General features: G+C 41.7%; 1 protein-coding gene across 12 annotated transcripts in view; it reads left to right on the top strand.

The window, feature by feature from the left end:
* Positions 1-22,351, top strand: part of unc80 (unc-80 homolog (C. elegans)) — a 77,782-nt gene that overhangs the window by 55,189 nt on the left and 242 nt on the right. For 4 of the 12 annotated variants that reach the window (XM_029248746.1, XM_029248745.1, XM_029248740.1 and 1 more), the window contains exons 47-65: positions 105-201; positions 736-906; positions 1,510-1,605; positions 1,880-2,098; positions 3,527-3,757; positions 5,076-5,199; positions 5,498-5,623; positions 6,707-6,830; positions 8,394-8,600; positions 8,813-8,997; positions 9,395-9,560; positions 10,780-10,959; positions 11,581-11,728; positions 14,186-14,242; positions 15,114-15,195; positions 15,471-15,582; positions 18,822-18,842; positions 18,994-19,190; positions 19,935-22,344. In XM_029248746.1, coding sequence (XP_029104579.1) covers positions 105-201; positions 736-906; positions 1,510-1,605; positions 1,880-2,098; positions 3,527-3,757; positions 5,076-5,199; positions 5,498-5,623; positions 6,707-6,830; positions 8,394-8,600; positions 8,813-8,997; positions 9,395-9,560; positions 10,780-10,959; positions 11,581-11,728; positions 14,186-14,242; positions 15,114-15,195; positions 15,471-15,582; positions 18,822-18,842; positions 18,994-19,190; positions 19,935-20,246 — 2,855 coding nt within the window. In that variant the 3' untranslated portion in view covers positions 20,247-22,344. Of the gene's footprint in view, positions 1-104; positions 202-735; positions 907-1,509; positions 1,606-1,879; positions 2,099-3,526; positions 3,758-5,075; positions 5,200-5,497; positions 5,624-6,706; positions 6,831-8,393; positions 8,601-8,812; positions 8,998-9,394; positions 9,561-10,779; positions 11,729-14,185; positions 14,243-15,113; positions 15,196-15,470; positions 15,583-18,821; positions 18,843-18,993; positions 19,191-19,934; positions 22,345-22,351 lie in introns of those variants that run through there. The other 8 variants (XR_003797306.1, XM_018726514.2, XM_029248743.1 and 5 more) reach the window with 8 other exon arrangements.

Raw genomic sequence — 22,351 nt, 5'->3', positions numbered from 1 at the left:
AAAAAATTAAAAAAAAAATTTTATTTTTTTTTCTGAATGATGCTCGGCTAACCCTCACTCCTAACATATTGTTTCTTGACTACTTGTTTTGTCATCTTTCTTAGATTTTTGTTATGGCAATGAAGACCTTGCCTTCTCCATCAGTGAATCAATCAAGCTGTGTGTGACTGTGGTAGCTTATGCACCCGAGTCCTTTAGGAGGTGAGTCGCATGACTCAGTGTCAGCTTTTACTCACAGGGATGTAGGGTTTAAAAGATAGGCTTAGCACAGATTATATATGTAAAACATGTGTAAAAAATAATAAATATTTGAATGAAGAAATTTTTGTTCAGATTGCTGCTAAACTCAGGGGTGTTGTGCCCCCTGGTGTCCAACAGTGGAAGAATTTATTTATATTTATTCATTTAGCAGATGCTATTCTCCCAAGCTACCTACAATGATTATTATTTGCTCATTTGTACAACAGAGTAACTTTTTTTTGGGTCAATTTTGGGTACAGGTACTACAGCGGGAGGTAGCATTCAAACCTGCAACCTTTGGGTCCAAAGGCAGCATCTCTACGGACTATGCCAACAGCTACCCTATACTATTGCCCTTTCTTATTTAGCCAAAAAAATTGTTCCATATAAAAGACAGTTAAAGCTACTTTAGGTTTGCCTTTAGAGAAGTATGTTGATGAATGGATTTGGGTGAATCATGCACATATACTGATATTTAGACTTTTGTGTCTCCAGCCTGCAGATGCTGATGGTGCTAGAAGCCTTGGTCCCCTGTTTCCTGCAGAAGCTGAAGAACAACACCATGGCCCTGGAGTCTGCATCAGCAGCCCGCGATGAGATTGCAGCCATCGCTGCCCTCGCCACCTCCCTGCAAGCTCTGCTGTACAGCGTGGAAGCCCTCACTCGGTCAGAGCGCCATTCCAGTTAAAGTGAAAACAATTTGCATCAAAGCCGAAGCTGCCTGAACAGAAAGATATAGACGTTCCTGAAAAAAGTACTGACAACATTAACCTATTCTGAAAGTACCAAGAGGGTGCGATGGCGCAGCGGGTTTGACCTGTGCCTGCTCTCTGGTGGGTCTGGGGTTTGAGTCCTGCTTCATGGACTGGCGCCCCATCCTGGGTGTGTCCCCCTCCAGCCTTGCGCCCTGTGTTGCCGGGTTAGGCTCCAGTTTGCTGCAACCCTGCTTGGAACAAGCAGTTTCAGTCAGTGTGTGTGTGAAAGTACCAAAGAATTAAAATTAAAGAGTAAATGCAGTAAAACAATCATCATATGTTTTAAAGACCCCAGAATGTTAATAGAAGTATTTTTCCTGAAGCCTTGGATATGTTTTGAAGTAAAAAGTATAGAATTTCCAAAAAATTCTGTAAGTATTCAATTAAAAAAAAAAAAAAAAAAAGAAGGTCCTCCACTACCCTTAAAAATGTGAGCTTCCATTTTGGTCTGGTTGACATTTGAAGAGAGCTGCTCCCTTCTACCAGAGATGATCAATCTATTGTAATCCTCCAGACCTATGACAGCACCCCAGATGAGTCGGTGTGACCAGGGGCACAAAGGAGCAACTGCTGCCAACCACACCTTGTCAGGAGGGGCCAACACCAGGTGGTAGTATAATTAGTAAAAAAGCGAGAAACTCATCACCTGCTGCATTTTTGAGTTTGCAATTTTCACAATCCTGTCACTGTAAAACTTTTAACTGAACTATTAATATAAAGTTTCTGGAGCACGTTAACATTACTTTTGGAATATGGAAATTAGTTCCCTTATATAGTTACAGTTCATATCTCAGTAACTTTAACAGGAGATGCAAAGTTATGGTGAGCGTTGTCAAAGTTGCCTTGAAGCAGACTTGTTTATAAGATGGTCACTTCCCTGTTAGGGACAACCTGCACCTTCTGGAGGAGGGACAGGGCCTGCCAAGGGAGGAGCTCGATGAGCGCATTGCACGTGAGGAGTTCCGTCGTCCTCGTGAGTCCCTGCTCAACATCTGCACTGAGTTCTACAAACACTGTGGCCCACGGCTGAAGATCCTGCAGAATGTAGCGGGGGAGCCACGCGTCACAGCCCTGGAGCTACTAGACGTCAAGTCCCACATGAGGTGAGCAATCATGTCAAATATTGCAACTTGTGTTTATCTTGGTTCCGGTGTTGACATCTAGTTTAAGCCCCACACCATAGTACTGCTGTAATGCCTATGAGTATGTATCCAACAAGTATGTTGTAAGTCAGTCAGGATAAATGTCAAATATGCAATGTGTTATTAATAATTAATTTCAAAATAAATTCATACTTCTTGGTTGTCTTTATGTGATGCTTTTCATGTAAAACTGATTTTTTCATACAGCTTACACAGAGGTTTTTAAATTCCTTCTTTTAAAAAAATCTATTTTTATTTTTAAAAATATTTTAAAGAAAATGCAAATCTTTAAATAATAAATTAATAAAAATGAATAAAGATTAAAGTCTCAACATGAAATAAGTTTCAGCTGTAAAAATATAAATAATTTCTCACCTGCGCAAGGTCTTTAACTTTTTCTTAATCATTCGCGTTTCATTTTCAAAAGAAGTGAAATGAGTAGCTGCCACCTTTCCATAATATCGAAGGTAAAAGAGAGGGAACAGAGCACAGTTGGGGAATTTCTGTTGAAAATGAGGTCTCTTGTATTGGATTGCAGTGATGGTCCCAGTCTGTCCTTATACACCCTTTTCCTGCAACTTTGCAGTTATCAGAAACCTTGTCTCATTGCTGTAACATTGCTTCTTGCATTGCAAAATAGGGAAAATAGATGAAAATGTTGAAATGCTGAATAACTGATCAAATTAATTCTTCTCAGACCAAGAACTGTTTCAAGTATGGGAGGCAGCAGTTTTCTCAGATTATTTTTTATGATGAATGGGTTTCTGTAGCAGGCAGGGGAGCAGCCAATGCTTAGTGAAAGCACATGTTTTTGTACATGTATTGGATATAAAGCAGTATGAGATATAAACATATCTAAAGCACATCCAGGTAAGTGTTATCTGGCTCAGAAGTGCAGGAGGGTTATTTTCCCCTTTAATTGTTAGATTATTTTGTTATGCTTGCTAAGCACAAAAATCCCCATAACTGGAAACAAAGCAGTGTTGCTGTTTCTCAGTGTTTTCTCACCTAGTGATCATTGTGGTTTTTAGGTAACACATGAGGAAGCCAAGAGTAATATTAACATTAACAGCAATACTTGACCACAGTGACAAACAAAGGAAACATTTTAGCTAAACTGGTCTTCACTGAGTGGTATGTGGCTAATATACAGTACAGTATGCCCCTATAAACAGGGTAAAACTGGTATTATTTCATGTCAGGTAGGTAATGTGGATACATAAGTTGTGGCAACAGTTAAAATCAGAAATCTCAACTGAACTCCACGCCTTATTGGTTAAAATGTAATGTCACATGTTTTAGCATGAAATGAGCTTCGTACAGGCCCAGCTCTGCAGTCTAGCAGGTACCATCCAGTTGCTGCTCATGGCTCATTGTACATGACACCAGGCTGGCAGAGATTGCCCACTCGCTGCTGAAGCTGGCCCCCTATGATACACTGACCATGGAAAGCCGTGGCTTGCGGCGCTACATCACAGAGATGTTGCCCATCACAGACTGGGCTACCGAGGCAGTTCGGCCTGCCCTCATTCTCATCCTCAAGAGACTGGACCGCATGTTCAACAAGATCCACAAGATGCCCACGCTAAGGTGCGCTCGCCCGCAAGCTCTGTGCACCAGGTCTGTCAGCGCACGGTTTGCTGCCCTTAGATATTTTGTGTACTTATTTGCCTGCGTCACCACTGTGTATTGGTTTTCACTCTGCATGGTGAAGGTGTGTGCAGTGGTTCGCTGTGTTGTTTAATTTTGCAGAGTGGCACTTTGCATGATGCGTATTGAGTAAATTCCTCATTTAGACTGCACTGTGTACATAATGCATGATGACTTTCATATTTGTTACATTTATTACTGGTTATGGTAAAGCTATGATTTATTCTGCATGGTTGTTTCTTTCATATGTATGTTCATGTATGGTCATTTGTTCATAGTATTAAAGTGCATGATTATGGCTCTGTTAACTGGGTCATAGATGCAGTTAATGGTGAAGAACATTAATTACATTTTGGAAACAGTACGTTGTGCAGGTTTATTTTGTGCAGAGCTCATTTGTATTAATATTGGAGGACCTTTATTTCAAAACAGTTCATTACTAGAATCTTCATAATTGGATCTGATGACATTTTAAAGGCAGCTAGTATCTTGTTTTGTTTGATCAGAAACCATGTACACTTGGCATTAAGCCTCTACTCGTTTTTGACCATCCTATGTAACTACAGTTGGCACTACGATATACATTGCTCCTATTCACACTGGATTCCAGTTTCCTTTGTAGCATGTATGGATGCACATTTGTTTGTTTTTTTTTTTTTTTTTTTAATTTTTACTTTGGTATTCAATCACAGAGACAGCATGTGACATAGTAAAGCAATTTTTTTAAGCAAATGATTGTAGAAGGGCCCTCTATGGATGACACTGAGTTCATTCCATCTTCAGGTGCATCTACACTACCTAGAAATGTGGACAAAAATGTAATGTGTGGATCTCTGCTCCCCTTGAAAGGTAGAAAGAAAAAATAGTGAAGGTCAGGCCATGTAACATTTTTCTGAGTACACCTGGTCAGAAATAGCCATTTACACTGGCCCTGGGCACAGTTTGACCCCCAGAGCCCTAAAGGACTTCAATGCAGGTGCAAATGGGGACACAGTCACTTTCTAGCCAAATAGCTCCGCTGGCTCTTCATACATTTCATCTGTACATATCTACATTTCGAACCCAGGATCAAAGGATCCAGGATCAAAGGATTTTATAGCACGTCTAGATGAGGCCTCTGTCACTTTATGTCCGAAGGAGCTCTGTCCTCGTGTGTGCAACATTACCCTGTTTTCCATCCCACTGCAAAACTCCTGTTTGTAAGCATGTGTTGAGCACACGATAGTTAATAGTCAGGTAGATGCGAGTGTGTTTTTCACTGATACCCTGTTTGCTGCTACTCTCCCAGGAGACAGGTCGAGTGGGAGGCTGCAAGCAGTCTGATTGAGGGCATCTGCCTGACCCTGCAGCGCCAACCTATCATCTCCTTCTTGCCCCATCTGCGTTCTCTCATCAATGTGTGTGTTAATCTGGTGAGGCTCCCTGTCCTGTATCTACACAGCCTACACATACTCACACATGCTGTCTGAAACTGCTTGTCCCAAGCGGGGTCACAGCAAACCGCAGCCTAACCTGGCAACACAGGGTGCAAGGCTGGAGGTTGAGGAGGCGTACCCAGGGCTGGACGCCAGTCTGACACCCCAAGCAGGACTCGAACTCCAGACCCACCAGAGAGTGGGCACAGGCCAAACCTGCCACACCCTCACCTACACATACTCTCCCAGCTGAATTTCCCAAGAGTCACAGCTCTGTTTTTTGTATGTGTTACAGGTGATGGGTGTTGTAGGTCCTTCCAGTGTGGCAGATGGGCTACCCCTGCTCCACCTGAGCCCATACCTTTCACCCCCTCTCCCCTTCAGCACAGCTGTGGTTCGCCTGGTGGCTCTGCAGATACAGGTGGGATATCTGCGCTCTATATATTAATATGCTGGTAAGAGAATAATGAGAACTGAGATGCAAACTACAGTACCAGTGAAAGGTTTGGACACACATTTACATTTATTCATTAGGCACATGCTTTTCTCCAAAGCGACGTACAGTTCATCTTATAGAGAATACAAGGTGTGCATTACGTTAGCAGGAAGGAAGTCTTACATGCAGATGGTTTAAATGTAATTAAATGTTTTTCTTAATGTCAGACATTTTCATGTAAAAGTGTGTGTTTAAATGCTTTAAATTTGTTAGAAAAAAACAGGAACGCATAATGAATTTGATGCCTGTATATGAATTTCTTTCCAAAACACAAATTTTACACTGAAGAAATATATATTTTTTTATTATTCAACCTCCACAAATAGTTTTCATTTAGAACTTTAGTGAGATTTCGAGTCATCTGATCTCACCTAACAGAGATTGTCTAGGATAAGATGGACCAGAAAGTGAAGGAAAAGCAGTCAACCACACTGTTGGGGGGGGGAAACGACGTCCCAGATAGTGCCTCGTGAAATTGGTTCATGGAAAGCCGAGAGCATCCACAACGGTCACCAAGGCAAAAAGTGGCTACTTTGGAAAATCTAAAATATAAGATACTTTTTACGATAAAGAATGAGTGACCTTCTTTGAGCAGTGCATAATTCCAAATGTGCTATTTTTAGTTTTAATGTCTTCATTATTGTTCAAAAATGTAAAACTAAAGACCCTTCTATAAGTAGGTTTGTCCAAACTTTGACCGGTACTGTATCTGTCTTAACTATGCCCAGGTAAGTTTTGGTTGTGTGTCAAATGTCTTCCGTCTACTCCTGACTCCAAATAAATGAGTTTTCCCTGTGAATGGTCACTCACTTTACAAATTAGAGCCTCTTACCAAATATTGAAAGGAGATGAAAAAGAGTTTTGGGACACAATGTGGTAGATGCCAATGCTCTAGCTCAAAACAAAGGGTTTTGCAAGGTGTAAGGCCTTTGGGAGAGAATGACAGCCTTAAGAGAAGCTTTGAATAACCCTTTTCTGGATTTTTTTTTTTTTTTTTTTTTTTTACAGGCTCTAAAGGATGACTTTCCTCTCAGCCATGTAATTTCACCGTTCACCAATCAGGAGAGACGGGAGGGGATGCTGCTCAACCTCTTGATTCCATTTGTACTAACAGTGGGGTCAGGAAGCAAAGGTCAGCTTCAGATTATGAGCTCAGAAATAAGCTAAATAATTTTATCTAGACCTACATTTTAGAATTAAAATAAAAAACAAAGTACAGGCTTTGCTTGCCTAACAAATGCTCATATTATAAAATTTTGAACTTAGAAGCACTGAAAAATGCCTGACAAACATATTTTTAATTCAACATAAGCATGGTACTGTAGAGCAGTACTTCCCAACCTTGTTTGTCTTACGTACCCCCACAGTCCTTTCAATATATCTTGAATACCCCCTCACTAACACAAAACCAGTATGTTCCTAGAACACCACACAAGAGGCCTTTCCCTCCACGTATTCCACAGAAATGTTTGCTGCAACGGAACTGAAAGTTTTAGCCAAATAAATTACAAATCTGTTTCATTTATTTTGCATCTAAGAATGCGGTACAGAGCACCATTTCAGCTAAGGTAAATGTGGGATAAACAAAACATTCTATCACTGATATAAAAAAAAAAAAAAGAGGTGGAATGACATAAAAACATACAAATGACCATTACTTGTTAAAACCTGTAGGCTTCCGCGGTTAGTTTCAACTAACTGGGAGTTTTGTACTTCTGGATTAAACCGCGTCGTGTGGGACATTGGTTCCAACGTTTCACTTCTCCTGTTGGAAGCATCATGAGGGAGCTGCAACATCTTGTAAAGGTTATATGTGGAATGGAGTGTTTGATGAGGGTGTATTTATGGGCGGGAACGGGGTCAGAGGTCATAGCGAGTGGTCCTGATAGGTGGTGCCCCCGCTGTGTTTTCCACTTGCGCTGTTACTTTCATATTACAGGTCGGCTCGCTGAACTGAGTTTTAATGAGAGGCGGTCCCTACGACCTCCGACCCCGTTCCCGCCCATAAATGCACCCTCGTGAAACACTCCATTTCACATCTAACCTTTACAAGATGTCGCAGCTCCCTGACGATGCTTCCAACAGGAGAAGCGAAAACCAATGTCCCACACGACGCGGTTTAATCCAGAAGTACAAAACTCCCAACCATTACTTGTTGTTATATTGTAATGTGTTATGCCAGGTTATAACCCAAGATATAGTTCTTTTTAAATTAGGATTACCATTTAGAATGCACAACGTGTTTTAAAATGAGCCATACTTGCTATATATTTGTATGCTGCAAAACATGACATTTTACATGTTTTCTTGGTCTGTGAGACAGTAAACAATGAGACAAGGGAGTATGCAAATTGGCATATCAAAAGAAGTGCAGGTCATTTTTGACCCATGTTCTGCATTCCAAGATCTCACGAGTAGATTTTCAAAAATGAATTATACTCATTATTTTAGGAAAGCCTGTATCAGATAATGACGTAGCAACAGTATTTTTATGTGCGTACTTTAGAAATAGTCCACAAATGCAAATGGAAAGATTTTCCTTCCCAACTAAAATAAATTGACAATCTGTAGATGTTTGTATGTGCAACTCAAAATTAGCAGCCATGAATGTACTCAAAGGTATAGATGAATATTCATTTCCTGAACCATGGGTAGACTTTGTGGTTCTCAACCATGTCCTGCCCTGTTCTTCCAGACAGTCCACACCTGGAGCAGCCTGAAGTGTTTCTGCTCCTCCAGACTGTTATCAATATTCTTCTGCCACCACGCATTATCAGCACATCCCGCAGCAAGAACTTCATGCTGGAGAGCTCGCCTGCCCACTGCTCTACCCCAGGTGACACGGGCAAGGACCTGCGTCGGGAAGGTCTAGCTGAGTCCACTAGCCAGGCTGCATACCTTGGTACGTACTTTACTGCACATAACAGTATTGTAGCAGAGTGCTCACCATTTTAAAGTGTAAGATATCGCCACCAGATTTGGGTATTCTTTTGGTTGTAAGGCCATATCATTAACCTTATTTCTATATACTGCAGTGGAGTAGGTGCATTAGCATACTTTGTTACACTAACTTACTGTACTGTGCTTGCTCATCATTATTTATGTGCATCGCAGCTCTCAAAGTGGTGCTCGTGTGCTTTGAGAGGCAGCTGGGGAATCAGTGGTACCGCCTCAGCCTGCAGGTGAAAGAGATGGCCCTACGGAAGGTGGGCGGCCTGGCCTTCTGGGACTTCATTGACTTCATTGTGCGCACACGCATCCCCATATTTGTCCTGCTGCGGCCCTTCATCCAGTGCAAGGTCAGGACTCTAGTTCTCTACTGTTTCACCCATGTTAACTGCTCTGAAGGAGACCTTCCACAGTGTGCAGATGTAGTCAGGGAAGAATCGTTGCTTGGGGAATTAACTTTAATAATGCCGGTCCATGGTCTAAAGGTCATATGTATAAATTACTGAAGTAATACAATACTCATTAGGTATACATTAATACTGGGAAACAGTCCTGTGTAATCTGTTTAACTATATAAAAAAGTGAAATAGATCACTCGAAGAGTCTGCACACAACATGTCGTATCTCGTGTTCATGAGATATGCTGTTCCAAGCAGTACACATTGGAACAAATGAATGGAAGAGGTACTGTAGCTCCATTGGTTAAAGAAATGGCATCTGAGCCTCCCTCTGGTCTTTTCTTCCTAGCTGCTGACCCAACCAGCTGAGTCACAGGAGGAGATTACAGCCCGCCATCACATCGCTGACCAGCTGGAACGTCGCTTCATCCCCCGGCCCCTGTGCAAGAGTTCACTCTTTGCCGAGTTCAACAATGAGCTCAAAATCTTGAAGGAGGCTGTTCACAGCGGCTCTGGTCCGACTACTACCCCTACTTTTAGTCTATCCAAATTTTGTAAAATTAAATGATTTTTATAAACTAAGCTGTTATGGTTTTCATAAAAAGCTTCAGAATTGTTACTGTTTCCTGCAGACCTTAGTTTTTATTATTATGCTAAGTCATACATGTGGACAACGGCATTTGTTCAGTACCTGAATTATATTTCTTTCCAAAGAAATGAAAAGTCAAAATAACAATAACCTTAAGGTAACTTGAAATGGAATGAAGTAGTGTTACTTGACGGAACTTTCCCCCCCATTTCTACCTTCATTGCTTTGGACTTTATGGAATGGATTTTTCTCAGCATTGGTGTAATAGTACACTGAAAAAGCTGAATACAGGCATCCTTTTACAAAATTAATTTGCTTATGTAAATGCTGTATATACCAAAATTTTGGATACAGAAAGTGTTTTAAATGAGAAAAATAATAAAACATTTCCAGCCCATCCCAGAAATCCCAAACCAATTTTCCAAAATATCATTAGAACATTGAAACACCTATATAACTATAAATTCATGGTTTCAACACGTACATACGCACTTAAAAGACATATAAAACACATTTACATTTGTTTATTTAGCACACTATTCTCAAAGGAGAGCACATCCCAGAAAACAATACAAAACTGCACCTATGCCTCTTACCTTTGCTGTTCTGCTTCCACACCATGCTAGGAAACCCCAGGGCAGATTTCTGGAGTTACTGCTCCAGGGAAAAGACCCAGTTTGCTTTTTAATAGATAATTTCTCCACGGGATCAGCCACAAACCCAGCAGTGATCCACTGAGCATGTTATGTTTGTTGTAAACAAGTTTCTAAAACTGTGAACTTTAAGTTAAATTTTTCCTGCTAATTGCTCTGCTCTCACCATAATCATTCAGTTAAATAACACCCACGACACACTCTCATTCTTAACACACCAATTGAGATCAGAGATCTGGATGCAGACACACCATCTACAGTAGACTGCTGTAGCTTCACTGCACTTGTGAAACAAATGACTTCCAAATGTTTTTGGAAATACTTTGAATACATTTTGTTACTTTTTTTTGTTCCATACATAAAAAAAATTGGATATCAAAAGCCAGAAATTACATACGAGTAGAGTTTGTTGCTTGAGGAATGCCTGTATTCTCTTAGAATGCTCTTCTGTCACTTAACCTGGCATTCTTTCTCCTGCCTCTCTCCCTGCAGCCTATCAGGGCAAGACATCCATCAGCACAGTGGGCACTTCCACATCAGCTTACCGGCTGAGCTTGGCCACCATGTCACGCTCCAACACAGGCACGGGCACGGTGTGGGAGCAGGACAGCCAGCCGTCACGCCAACCATCACAGGACACACTGAGCCGAACCGACGAGGATGAAGAAGAAAGTCAGACTTCACTTCTCCTCCCAGCCCCCTCTGGGTCATAAACAGCTTGGTGCAACTAGACACTGTGGAATCATTATTCACTCATTCACTCACTGTCAATAACCACTTGTTGTAATCTAGGGTTCTTGTGGTCCAGAGCCTTTTCTAAAATCCCAGGTTGTTAGACTAGGCTGGGTACACCCTGGGCAGAACACTAGTCCATTGCAGGGTAGTCATCCACACACAGGTACACAGGGAGAACATGCAAACTTCACACAGATCAAACAAACTTGTTGCTATCTGCCATGTCACCTGGAATTATTATATCAATTAAACCTACTTCTAGTGAAGAGCACACATTTTACTCAAACTAAAGCTTTTTATGTGTTTAACTAGTGACTAAACTATTCACTAAAACTTAAAAATCCCGTCCAATTTCTGCTTGCCAGGTGAGGAGCTAGTGTTTTCCTCTTTTTTCATTTTGGGATATTGGCTTTTCATATTTGTGATTTCAGTGTGTTTGCATTGTCTCTGATTTTGATACCTTTATTAATTAGGAAGGATATAGTTGCCCTTTGCTATCTGTGTGCTTATGTTGGTGTATCCTTTTCCCACTCCATGCTGTCATTTCTCCACTCCTAGATGATTCTGTGAGCATCCCCAGTGTGGTGAGTGATCATGAGGCCTTCATACCCAGCATCATTACCCAACGCCGCTTCTCCAGCCATGCCACAGGAAGTTGTGCCTCACAGCCAGAGCCTGGAATGAATACTATGCTGCCCAGCCACAGGTATGGTAATCTAACCTCTACTGTACCATGACACTAGACTAAACCACATTTATAATTAATAATATAAATCTCGATAATGCTTAGTAAGACAGTAATTCTGTTACAGCCTTATCTCAACTAGTGAAAAATACTTCAAGTTCAACTTTATAGTTAGCCTTTGTTTGTGGGTCTCAGGGAACAACCAATTGTATCCGATGGCCTTGCGTATGTAGCTTATGTCCGTAAAGTTCGAAGACTGTTGCATAATAAAAGAAACATTTTTGGGTATCAACTTGAAGTTTACTCTTGTAAAATCAAATTCTGTGTAAGTGTGCTGAAAGTGTTCTGCTCAACCCTGAGCAGTCTCTCTGAGTTGTGTTCATTGAGGAAGTAGTTTCTCCTGCATGATAATGAGTGGCTGCATACTGCGCTGTCTGACTGCCATGGACAAGAAAGTCAGGACAGTAGAGCAAAGTGGTTGGTAACTGGGTCATGAGCGCTACTAGGGATTGATGCCGCTCTCATAGTTGGGGAATGTGGACAAAGTTATGGTCACGAACAGAACCGGGTCAAAGCCAAGGTAGATGTTTTGGACGTGGGCTTGATCATGGTCATAGACGGAAGGCCATGGTTGAGTTCAAGGCATTGGAAAAGGCTGGGGTAAATGAGTGAAACGGTTACAACCAAGGTTGTGGACTTTGAGTATTCTCGGACAAAAGAGCATTTGCAAAGACGTGTTCCGTTGCAAGATTCCACAACTTTCCTGTGGTGACCCTTTTCCTTTTATACTTCTGTGTTTGATTTTGTTCAGGTGAGTTTGGCTGAGCTTCCACCAGTCTCCGTGGGGAGGGTATACCACTGACCGACAGTTTGTGGAACATATTCAAGTTACTGTTTTGCCACCTTTGCTTATTCCCCAGATATATGATCATGTCTTCTTTTATTCCCACAACTTAAAACAATGAACAATGAGCAATGAAAGACAGTCACTATACTGACATTCAAGCCATTAAAACGGCTGTGACAGTGCTTTCAATAGCTACTCTTTGGGCTTCAAGAACACTGTCACCGGTATATCTGTGCAGGAGGGGTGGAGCAATTTCAAAAGCAACAAATAGCAGGAGAGTGTTTATACTGTTGGCCTGTCAACTTTACGGACATAGAACGTGTCTTTTTTGTCAGACTAACATGTTGGCTGGTAAGCTAGACATCATACCCTTTTTTATTAAATATTGAATCAAATTAAATAAAAAAAATTACTTCACCTTCAAGCCATAACATCAAACCAGAAAACAATTTGGACTTAATATACTTGTATGTATCACAACCAACCTAACCATTTCATTGTCAACAACCGCTTGTACCGAGTGGAGTTGCGACAAGCCGGAGCCTTACCCAGCAACACAGGGAGCAAGGCCAAAGGGGGAGGGGACACACCCAGGATAGGATGCCAGTCCGTTACAAGGCACCCCAAACAGTACTCGAATCCCAGACCCACCAGAGAGCGGACACTGGCTGAACCTCTTAATCTAAATGTTTTTTTTTTTTTTTTTAAATTTCCTTTTACATAAGTAATTCCATATCTGATAAAGTGATGCCAACAACAGTTTCATCAAGGTCTATTCCATCTCAACAAAACCATAAAATCTGGTATATTCACATTATGTTCAGTTTCCACCCCTTAGATTAGCTTCTGTTGCCTTGTACTTTGCCTACAAAAGCAGTTATTTCACATTCAGATGAATACATCTGACATCTTGTCTTAAGCACAAGTTCTTTCTTCAGTATGGTTTCTTCGCACGTGAGCTCTGTGGAGATGGTCTGTGATTTCCCAACCTAAATAGCCTTTTAAGAGACCCTACACCCCCTCATGTCCTCTATCCTCAGGAAGAGTCCGAGGTCTCTATCCTGTTTGAGATGAGTTTCTCTCCTTGGGTCCGGATGCTCCCAAGGACAGTCAGATGTTCTGTTGGTCTGGAGCGTGTAGGATCCTGCTTGTCAGGGGGCTTAGCCCAGGTGTGCTCAGTCATGGTGCTTGAAGGCTGGAGTTCTGCAGGTCTAGTGGGTTTTATTTTCATATAATTTCTTCAAAGTCTTTCAGGATTGAAGCTGAGTGAAAACCAAAACACCAGGTGAACCTCAGTGTCAGGTACTCATAGTTTAGGAAATCAGTCAGTACAGATGTGAAATGACACGTGGAGCGACTTTCTATAGATTTATTTGAATGTTATTCAGTAATATATACAAGGAATTTCATCTTCACTGATTTTACCAGAGGAGGATCTTGATATTAGGCAACATTAGGATTTGTGGTGTTGGTGTGGATGGCCCCAGTGAGTTAGAGTTCTGCCACCCACATCACTCCAGACCTCCTTCACTTGCAGCAAGAGTTACCTTTCCTTCGGGGAGGGCACGTGCAATGGCAGGTGGCTGTCCTTTCTTGCTAAACCCTTTTCCCCTGCCCCCCCCCTTCTGCAGTGAACCCAATGTGCTAGATGAGTCCCAAGGGATGCTGGAGGAGGGTAACCTTTCTAGGTACAGTGAAACAGCCCTGTGTGTATTTCCGTGTGTGCTGGGAACTGGCCCAGGCAACCTACTCCTATTCCTTATCCTCACTCATCACATCTAGTCAAGCCGCTTGCCGTGGTCTCTCTTCCTCCTCTTCTCTCTGTGGGTCCAGTGTGGCGTCTCTGTCCCCTTGAACTCCAGACTGACCACATCTCAAACCATCCACTCTGCCTCTTAATCTCTGGGGGTGGCAGCTGATCAGGAAAGGTCCATGTCCCTCTGCCCCTCACTGTGTAGTCATAAATCATCAGTCAGCTCCATGGCACCATGGTGTTCATACTTGTGTCCAGGCTTTTGCTACTTGAAACTGAAAGCCAGTCTATGGAGAATTGGGTAGTGGAGTGGCAACATATGTCAAAGTTCCCTTAAAGTTAATCCTATTTAGAGAGCTATGGTTGTTAAATGCAAGCCCCAGAAATTGGTCTCCGGCATCCAACAAAAGCTAGCCAAAATTTTTTTTCCCCTCATATTCTTCTGGTTTGCACTGGATCCCAAGCAGACCTGCTATTCCATGTTGTCACTCCTATTCCCATAATCCCCTACTGGTGTTGATGTATGACATGGCAGACCAAGGCCCTGTGTCCACTCCATGTTTTGCTGTATTTGGCCTGCACATGAAAAGTGTAGCAAATTGGCTGTGGTAATGCCATCAAAAACATAAGAGATGCCATTGGCAGGAAGGAGTAGTGGGCCTGCTTCTCCTGACCAGTGAAGAACCTGTTTCATCAGGAGATTATAGAGCTCCTACAGTCAGCCCTCTGTGCTTTTCTCACTGCAGTCTGTCTGTCTGTCTTTCTCTGTATGTCTGTCTGTGTCTGTGTTTGGGTTGGGTCTCAAGGGTGGCCAGCGTGCAGAGTGAGCCTGGCCAACAGAACCTCCTTATCCAACCACCTCTTGGTCGCAAAAGAGGTCTGAGACAGGTGAGAACAGGAAATGGAAATTTGCAAATACTGCAACATGAACTAAATTTTTCCTGAAACTCTTAAACCATGCATCACAGATTTGAGAATGACAGCAAGGGGTCACAGATGAAAGAAACTTTTTTTTGTATGAGAAATGTAAACATCCTATGTGTGCAGTGTGGGCTAATGCAGGTAGACGTGCTGTAATGAAACACATTGCAAATTTGGAAGTTAATTAGTGAAGTTGGAATTAGTAGCAAGTGTTAATACATGTGATTACATTGTCACTATAGCTACGACGCCCCCTACTGTCCATGCAGAAGATTCAAAATGAACCACGTGGTCGTCCTGGAGCTCGCCTCTCCACAACACGAAGGAGCATTCAGCCCAAAAACAAGCCTTTAGGTAATGTCTGTCTGTGGGTTTGTGCATTGGAGAGAGAGTAAGAAAGAGAGATCGCGCAAGGAAACGTAGCATAAAAATGCCAATACGTAGTGTGTGTCTCATTATTTTATACAAATTACTGGATGTTACAAGAGGAGCTTAAAACTGGTCTCTCTGATACATACACTACGTACATCTCAGCGAACAATACAAGGAGTGCATGATGTCAACAGTAGAAGAAATTTGAATGCGAACCTGTGATTTTTGAGTGCAGGCAATATATCACATATCGCAACATAAACCAGTACAGAGTGCATGAGTACCTGTATATAGGCTTTTCCATTATTAAACAAATTATTAAAAATGATAAAAACATAAGGCTTGTACATGTTCATTGAGTACTTACAAGATCAGTATAGAAGTGTGTCAGAAGGAGGTGAGTTTTGAGACCCTTAAATGTAGAGGTATGTGAACAAAAAACAAAAAAAAAAAACGGGGAAAAAAATTCTCAAAACTGTCATAAAATAACTTGAAAAACAATGCAACATTAAGAATAGGTTATCATATATTGCTCAGAAGTCTTTGCCTGATTGGCTCATGACTTCAGTGTCATTTGGGAAAGGTCTATGTCTCATTGGCTCTTAACCTCTATATTGTCAGGGAAAAGTCTGATTTAAACACCAGAAAAAAGTATCTAATGTTGGGAGCAGTCAGTCAGTCAGTATACCGAACATGGGTAGGACTTTTCCAGGCCCATTATACCAAAACTATGTAAACTGGGAGTCCGTGTACCGGAGTATACCTGTACATAATTCACAACAATGAAATAAAATTGACCTCCAGAAATTACAGCTTCTATTTGTTGGTGCTGCTGACATTATTCTCATGCTTACAAAGCATGTACAATTTGGATATTAAGTGGCATTTCAGGAGTTAGAAGTATTAGACTGGTTTTAAGTTTGAGGAGATGCTTGATGCACTTTTCACTGGGGATAGAGTCTGCTGTAGGGCTCGCACGTGCCATCGAGTGAGGTTGTTGAACCCGATGTTTGGGCCCCACTGTAAAAGGGGACAGGGATGCGGTGGCGCGGCGGGCTTGGCCGGGTCCCGCTCTCTGCCGGGTCTGCGGTTTGAGTCCATCTTGGGGCGCCTTGCGACGGACTGGCGTCCCGTCCTGGGTGCGTCCCCTCCTCCTCCAGCCTTGCACCCTGTGTTGCCAGGTTAGGCTCCGGTTCACTGCAACCCTGCTTAGGACAAGCGGTTTCGGGCAGTGTGAGTGTAAAAAGAGAGGTAAAGTAGAGGAGGCAGTGGCAGTGGATTTGCAGAATGCAGGACTTGGAGGTTAGTAAGCATTTTTATGCATTGTGTATCACTGAGAGCTAGGTGTGGCCAGGGGTTTTCTCTAACACTTCTCTCCTGAAGTAGATTTTGTTAAATTTTCAGAAATTGTGTTAGACCAGCAATGTGTTTCAGCAGATGCTTGATGGACCTTCCACTGAGGCCTAGAATCCACACCTGTCATCAAGCGAGGTTGTTTAACCACCCAAAACACAGGTGATGGTAACTGGAGGCCATGTAGAAGCATTTACTGTTAGTGATGCAGATATTTGAAGGTGATGGTGATGTTAGCACATAATGGGGTGCAATACAACTGGTTAAAGTATGTAAAGAATACAAATTGTGGGAAACGGGAAGAGCTGGAAACAGAAGACGATCTGTGGTATATGGAGCAGATTATTTCTAGGAATCAATCTGGCACTTTGGCTTGTGGACTCATGAGCTCATATGATTCAAGTAGTGCAATGGCTGGAAGAGATTTCATGTATGGTTGTAAGATAGTCATGAAAAAACTGTGGAAATGATACTTCTCACAAGAGAAACACTAATCATACAGAATGGTGACAGGAGGCAGATGGAAGTAAAACACTGTGATGCAAACAGAGACAAAAGACCAGGGGACTGGAGACAACAGGAGCCTTGTAGCAGTGTCAAATGACAGAGAGGTGGACAGCAGAAATGGCCACATCAGCGGTGAGCTGGGTTCAAAACGGAATCGTAGCAGACGTTGAAAAGCTGTGCAAATTGAGGGTGCGGACTCAGAAATCATGTTTACAGTAAGTGAGAGTATGTAACAGACTTGAGAATGACAGCAAGTGGACCAAATACCATGGTGCAGGCAAGGAACTACAGTGCATTTTCATGTATTTATTCCACATATGCTCACTCCAAAGCAATATGCAATGACCAACATGTAGTATTCAGTGGACACCTTCATCCAAGGTGCGGTACAATGCGAGAATACGATAATAAACTCCCTGCAATTATTTGTTCTCCCACCTATACTAGAGCAATGTAATGGATACATACATACACACTATGGACAAGGTATCAAATAAATTGCAGTACTAAAAATAAACATTAAACAACTAGGAGTTCTAATGAAGAGTATGCCAAGTGAGAGGCAGGGGGAAAGTGGAGGAGAACGAAGGTCTGTGGAAATGACAGGATTGACATTGCTGTTCAGCTCACCCATTAGTCCAGTGACACTGGAGAACTGCAGCTCAAACTGGACAGACTGAGCAGGAATTGAAACTATAGAAAACAGAAGTTTGTAGCTGAAGGACTACGCTGAGTGAGCAGTGAGATCAGGTGTCGGGTACAGGAGCCGCTCCAAAGTCAAAACGAGGGAATGGGATTGGAGACTAGGCATGACCCGGGAGGCACTAGGGAAAGGGGATGAAATCGGGTGTTCCCAGGAGACAAAAATGGAGACACAAGCAAGAAATAGGTGAGGTGTCTTTGCCAAAAATTGTGTATATAATGAGAGCCTCATCTAAATAACATGTCCTTCTAAATTACGATTTTCAATTGTGTGCCTTTATTCCAAAGCTCATAGCTGAACAATGTCTAGTCATATTCAGTCCATGCATAGACTGGTGCATGTTTTTGCATTATGTTTTCTAAAAACTTTTCGTTGTTCTTTTTTTGCACGACCATTGGGAATTTCTCAATATTTGTCTGCCATCAAGATTTTTTTTTTTTTTTCCTGTGAATGTATTTATTGGTTTTCTAGTATTTGTGCCTTTGTGTTTTTTGCTGATCGAAAATCATATGTGGCACACCTGTCCCTTCACCTCATTGATAAACAACTGTGTCTGTGTTTAAAATAATGTACATGTCTGTCTTTGGTCTGACAAGGTCAGAGTCACCCCAGTTCCTGATGACTGACTCTCATTCTGTTCTGTCTCGTTTCAATAAAGAAACTTTAATGGACTGCGAAGGTGAGAAGTCTGTCTTTCCTTTTGCTGCCTGAAAAACCAGTCTGCATGTGTCTTGCATAGCCCTGTCCCCTCTTTCCATCTCTGTGATGTTTTCCCTGCTCGAAGTGGCACGGGAGCGATGATACGCTGACACCTAACGCTGTCTCCACAGCAAACACAGAGCAGAAGAGGTCAGTCACTTTCACCGAGTCCCAACCCAGTATAGCCGTCACCTCCCCCTCAACATCCAGCAAGGGCGTTCCGTCTGAGAGTAAAAGGCTGAGCCCTGCCTCACCTGCCTCACCTGCCTCCCCTGCCTCTTCCTCTGCAACCTGCACTGCTGATCTGCACGACCCTACCTGGAGTCAGGTGAGTACAGACCTCCCCACCGTACAAAGGTAATCTTTGTAACACAAACTCTCAGAACTCAGACGTAAGGTAAAACAAGTAAGAAAACTAAATACCTCTCAGAATAAGTTTGTAAGTGCAAAATGTTTGTTACGTAGAAGTTCAGAAGCCAGGGGCTCAATGTACTTTGTGTGGAAAGAGCAGCAAATCATTGTTCCTGAATTCTCAGCATATTTAAGTACTTTTTTTTTTTTTTTACTCTTTGTTGAATTGATTTTTTTGCTAAGACAAAATTAAGGAATCTTTGTCACCTCCAGATGTCGAGTTACACCCATTTTATTTTGTGACCCTTTCCTGTGTTTTACAAAATATTACTACTTTACTGGAACGTTAGAGGCGCAGTTGATCAGGTTTAACCATTTTTGAAGGGTCTTCAAGGGACTGCTTGTATATCGAACCAACATGTGTTTAATGCTGTGCTTTATGGGTGTGTCACAAAATCTGCATATAACTTTAAAATTTGTGAGAATACTCATGTTTTTAGCTTACCAACAATAAACTAGACCAATATTATGCAAAATAATTATTAGGCTTCCGGGGCACTTAACAAAATCCAAACTCAAATAGAAAGGCACCAAAGCATGCATCAATTAACATGAGTATTAACAACCAACTTATTTCACTGTTAATTGTTGCTTTTTGTGCTTTATTGCATAGACTCGTTGCAAATGCAAAACAAAGTAATCTGTGTTGTTCTGCTTTTAGGTGTCTGGTACACCTGAAAGGAGTGAAAAGAAAGAGCAGAAGGGGTTTTGGAGCACCTTGTCCCCTTCTCCCCGTTCAACCCCTACCCCTCCATCCTGTTCTCCACTCCCTCCCCCTCTTCCTGTCCTGGAGACCCCGAGCCATATTGCAGATAGCCCGGAGGATGAGGAGACCTCGGTCCTGCTGCAGCACTCCGACACATTGCTGCACATCAGTGAAGAAAATGGCACAGAGAACCCTCTGCTGTCACCACTACTATCTCCCCTGCCTCTCTCTCCTGTTGACCTGGACCTGGATGAGTCCCATGTCTGAGAGCTTTGCATTTCTCAGTCTACCTGTCACTAATAACATAGAATTGCCCCTCTGTCCTTTTTGTCTCCTTCATGCAGCATATCAACATGAGATACCTAGATGAGGTGTTTTCAAAACACATCATAGCTATGATTCCTGAACATCTCACGAAGCCTCCAAACCCTATCATTCGAGCTCATTCTAGATACATAACCAATAATGTGGGCTAGTCCTAGTAGTATGTTCCTGTTACTTGATGGCACAGTCACTGTCACACAGAAATGAATACACCTTTACTGTGCAAGACATTACACCTCTTTTTTTCAGTCATTTGGGGTGGTAGAATATAGCTGTGATGATGTACCACATCCGACTGAATCCCCATAATGTCATGAGAATCCTGTCTCTACATTTGACCAGAAAGACCATTGTTCTTTTGTGCTTACCTTGTTTTTATCTGTCATGCCATGCAGAAAGAAGCATTGGTTGTCCCTGCTTCAACAGTATTTCTACTGCATATCTCAGTAATTGTAGCTATATATGCACCTGGGCTTTCTAATGCAGTGACACTGCAAAAAACTGGTGGGGAAAGACTCTGTGAAGGGATGTTTACGGGTGGCATTAAGCACTACTGGGTTCAGCTGGTTCGTTTGTCCCTCCACCTATACATAAAATTTAGAGAAAAATCTTTTTTTTAAGCTGAACAAATGCTGTAGTAATCATTTGGTAACGTTTGCATAAAAATCATATTGTGTATAATTCACATAAGAGTATTAAAGAAAGTTGATATTTTGTTATTATAGATGAAATATATGATTATTTTAGATAATATTCATATTTTCCTGCCTAGATAACTAGTCCATTTTATGATACATATATTGGTGCCAGCACTGTAATGAGTTGTGTAGTTGTTAAGAGTTGGTACCTTGCAATCCAGTCTGAATCTCCACTGCCGCTGAAGTATCATTCAGCAAGGCACTTCTGAATTCAGTAAAAATTACTCAGCTGTATCATTGGCTAAATCATTGTTAGTGACTTACTGGTCACAATTCTTAGTGTACAACTGGAAGCTGCCTTGGACAATGGTGTTAACGTGCTGAATGGTTGTTGTCTTTTATTTCGTTAGCTTACGTGTGGGACGCAGTGGTCCTTATTTTGTGACAAGTTACAGGGACAGCTGACAGAGAATGTTTTTATAATAGGCTCCCTCAGTTCCTTCATGAGTTACCTCTCTTTTACCCATGCCTTAAACCTAAGCCATAGGAATATACCTAAACAGTCACGTGGAAATTACTGTAATTGATTTTGCTGTATCTGGTGTGTCTGAGAGGGACTGTGGAATGAAAGGTATTGACTATTGAAACATATACATAAGTGATGTATTGTGGGTGTAGCCTATCCATGCAGCCAAGTTTTTAGAGAGTGAGAAGTAACAGACAGGGGTTCTCAGTTTGATTGAAATATGTTTCATAATAGGATCTCATTTTTGTGTTGTGTCCAGATTCCAGTAAAGGAGGAAACAGAAAATTTACATTGAAAGACTGATGGAATGTTCTCATCCTGGAATCATCTGTGTGTACACACAGATACCCCCCTGCACTGTGACCAGTCTAGTTTTGTGAGTGTTTCCTGGGCTCTCATCTTCAGTGCTTTTGTACTTCATGACCTTTAGACTGGAATTTAGCATCTTCCGGACCTTTGTCCATTTTGTTGACGTGTCCTGTTTTCTGACTGGTTCTATAAGCATTTTTTAATTACTGCATACTAATATTGAAGTGTACTGTAGAGTCTTAAATCAGTGTATTATTTGCAGTGTGTCAATTTTACCATTTGAATATCAGTTCCACTGAAATATATTTTCCTCAATGTAGGACATGGTTCAGAAAATGAATGTTGAAAAAGTAAAAAGCAAACAGCCCTTCTGCACCTTAGCAATCAGAGTTGAAATCATAAGCAGTTGGTTATTCAATATTATAAATGTGAGTTTATGTAATACTGTTGTAGTTTCTCATTTTAATTCTCAGACAGGGCTGTGACTGTAGATTCAAGGAACCACCTATAGGACATACAAGTAATCAGACCTTGAACTGGGTCAGTGTGGGCTGAGATTGGAGTTTGAGATTCAG

This window comes from Scleropages formosus, chromosome 24 (assembly GCF_900964775.1).
Source record: "Scleropages formosus chromosome 24, fSclFor1.1, whole genome shotgun sequence".
In the NCBI taxonomy this organism is placed as follows: Eukaryota; Metazoa; Chordata; class Actinopteri; order Osteoglossiformes; family Osteoglossidae; genus Scleropages; species Scleropages formosus.
The sequence above is the reverse complement of the archived record's forward strand: the minus strand, read 5'-3'. Positions and strand labels throughout refer to the sequence as shown.